A 2,500-nucleotide genomic window follows, 5' to 3' on the forward strand; every position below is an offset into this window, starting at 1 on the left:
GAAGGAAAATCCCATCATTCCCACGTTCACTGCATCATCAGACTCACTCACCTTCAATCACAAACACCTCCATCCTGTCTTTAAACGGCTGCAGATGCTCTTCAGAAGAGACCGAGCACACCTTCTCCACCTCCGCAGTGCATGCTGGGAAATACAACATTCACAAAAATAATCCGACACACACTGGGCCTCATTCCTCACAAACATAGGACTTGATGAACGGATTCTGCTCGTTTCATGAACAAGACCCTTCAGATTTACATTCAAAATGGCAATCATGAAAAAAAAATCATATTATTCTGATTTCTGAAGATCATGTGACACTGAAGACTGGAGGAATGATGCTGAAAATACAGCGGAGCATCACAGAAATACATTACACTTTAACACAGATTCCACACAGAAAACAGATGGTTTACAGTAGAATAATATTTCACTATTTTACTGTTTTTACTGTATTTTTGTTTTATCAAATAAATTATTTTGAGGCATTCTGTTCCCCACACACCATTATCTGTAAGCAGTGTAAACCCAGCTGAGGTCTGTCTGGAGCGGATCTGATCATGAAACCGTTCGGACGGGTGAGACCTGTGAACCTGAAGCGGTTCAGCAGAACGTGTGGATTCACTCCGGATTAGACGAATCAAACACGTTCACCTGTGAACCTCAGAGATTAAAGAGAGCGAGGGGAAAACACACTTCCTTCTCTCACTCTCTGCTGAAACATGCAGCAATTAGTCCAATTATGTTCAGGGGAAACCGTCTGAGCAGAAGCCATCAGACCGGCCGGGTTCACCACGCAGAAAACACCAGACTCATCCAGCAATAAACCAGTCTGATTTCCCTTTAACACTGGTGTTTGCAGGGTGTTCTGGGTAATTACATGATTCTGTCATACTCTAATCTCTAGTCAAATCACAGTACAATACAATGTGTGTCCAACTTCATAGAGATGATACGGTTTACATCGATGTTTATTACATGCATTTGATCGTCAGCTCTGAAGAAATGAAATCAGAGAGAAATCAGCGATCGATCATGAACTCTGGAGGCGTTCAGCACAAAACATGTACAAGTGAAACCGAGTCATGCTGATGTCTGGAGATCTCATCTCTGTGTCTTCTCACCTCTCAGATCTTTCCGGAGTCGCAGCAGATCTTTAGTCAGGTCTTCAAACTTCATCTGAGAAGCCTGAAACAGATCGTGAGGTTCTGGGAGAGGAAACACACACGTCTCCCTGCCGGCGTCCTGAAACACACACACACACACACACACACACACACACGACGACACTCAAGGCTTTCTGAAGATGTTCTTCTGTTCTATGAGAGCATCATAATTAATCTCACCTCATCAAAGTGTCTCAGGTAGTAAGCGACGATATACGACATCAGACTCTTACTGTTGTCCTGAAAACCACAGGAGAAAACCCACCCAATGAATCAAGAAGTGTGATCGCGTCTAAACTCTGTGTGTGTGTGTGTGTGTGTGTGTGTCTTACGCTGCTCTTGACATCCTTGAGTTTGGGCAGAATGTCCAGCGTGAAGCCATCCGCCTGTCCTCTGGTGCGATTCCCTCCGTTCATGAAGTTCCCGAAGGCCAGAACTAATCCGAGAACCTTCAGCACTCCAGAACCGCTCTGAAGAGCCTGGAGAGAGGAGACCAGAAACCCGGACTACATGTGTGTGTGTGACATCTGCTATCCGTCATTACTGGATTCGATTCAGTGAGCAACTGAGTTATCTGACTGATTCGCACCAGTGATGCTTGATTCACCAATTTGATTCAAATGAATCGATACAGAGAATGAACTGGTTTGCTGCCGCTGCAATCATATACTGAAGTACCTTACAGACTCTCTGCAGGATCTGGAGTTTGCGCTGAACAGACGAGATGCATTCAGTGAAGGTCGACTGAAAGAGGATACAGAAGACTCGTCCGGAGAAATTAGGAATCTGGGAGAGCTGATGGAGGAACCTGTGAGGATCAGAGATCTGTTAGAAGTGTTGAACAGCAGGTGTGACATATGGATGTTTAGATCAATCGATTCAATCGTGTGTGTGTGTGTGTGTGTGTGTGTGTGTGTTTAGCCTCACTGTTCAGGTTTGTCCAGAGGTTTGTTTCCTTCTTTGTCTTTTGAGGATTTGACGTGTTTCTCGATTTTCTCCAGCTCGTCATGCTGGGCTCTCTGAAACCACAACACACATCTGAAACACACTGAGGCTTCTGGACTATATATACAGAATAAAACAGTGACTCACGGGTCAGAACACAGATCAGACTGACAGAAAGAGTGCTTTGAATTAAATCGAGGGAGTGAATGATTCAGTGACTCACTTATGAAGGCAGTCAGCTTAGTTTCTGAACGAATCATTTATCTGAACGAATCGTTTGAATGAATGATTCAATGATTCACTTGTTAGGCCACGATTTGCTGCCACCTATTGGCTGTGGTAGTTTAATATTTAGAGTAGCATTTCATATATAAAAAAAACATTTA

The 2,500-nt window shown here is 43.8% G+C and overlaps 1 protein-coding gene across 3 annotated transcripts in view; it reads right to left on the reverse strand.

Moving 5' to 3' along the window:
* Window positions 1-2,500, reverse strand: part of LOC113055873 (formin-2-like) — a 33,781-nt gene that overhangs the window by 9,078 nt on the left and 22,203 nt on the right. For all 3 annotated transcript variants that reach the window (XM_026222252.1, XM_026222251.1, XM_026222253.1), the window contains 6 exons: window positions 2,097-2,188; window positions 1,848-1,977; window positions 1,502-1,648; window positions 1,350-1,409; window positions 1,128-1,248; window positions 52-144 (listed from right to left, as the gene is read on the reverse strand). In XM_026222252.1, the coding sequence (XP_026078037.1) occupies window positions 52-144; window positions 1,128-1,248; window positions 1,350-1,409; window positions 1,502-1,648; window positions 1,848-1,977; window positions 2,097-2,188 (643 nt within the window). The remainder of the gene's footprint in view (window positions 1-51; window positions 145-1,127; window positions 1,249-1,349; window positions 1,410-1,501; window positions 1,649-1,847; window positions 1,978-2,096; window positions 2,189-2,500) is intronic.

The sequence above is a fragment of the Carassius auratus genome, chromosome 37 (genome assembly GCF_003368295.1).
Source record: "Carassius auratus strain Wakin chromosome 37, ASM336829v1, whole genome shotgun sequence".
Taxonomy (NCBI): Eukaryota; Metazoa; Chordata; class Actinopteri; order Cypriniformes; family Cyprinidae; genus Carassius; species Carassius auratus.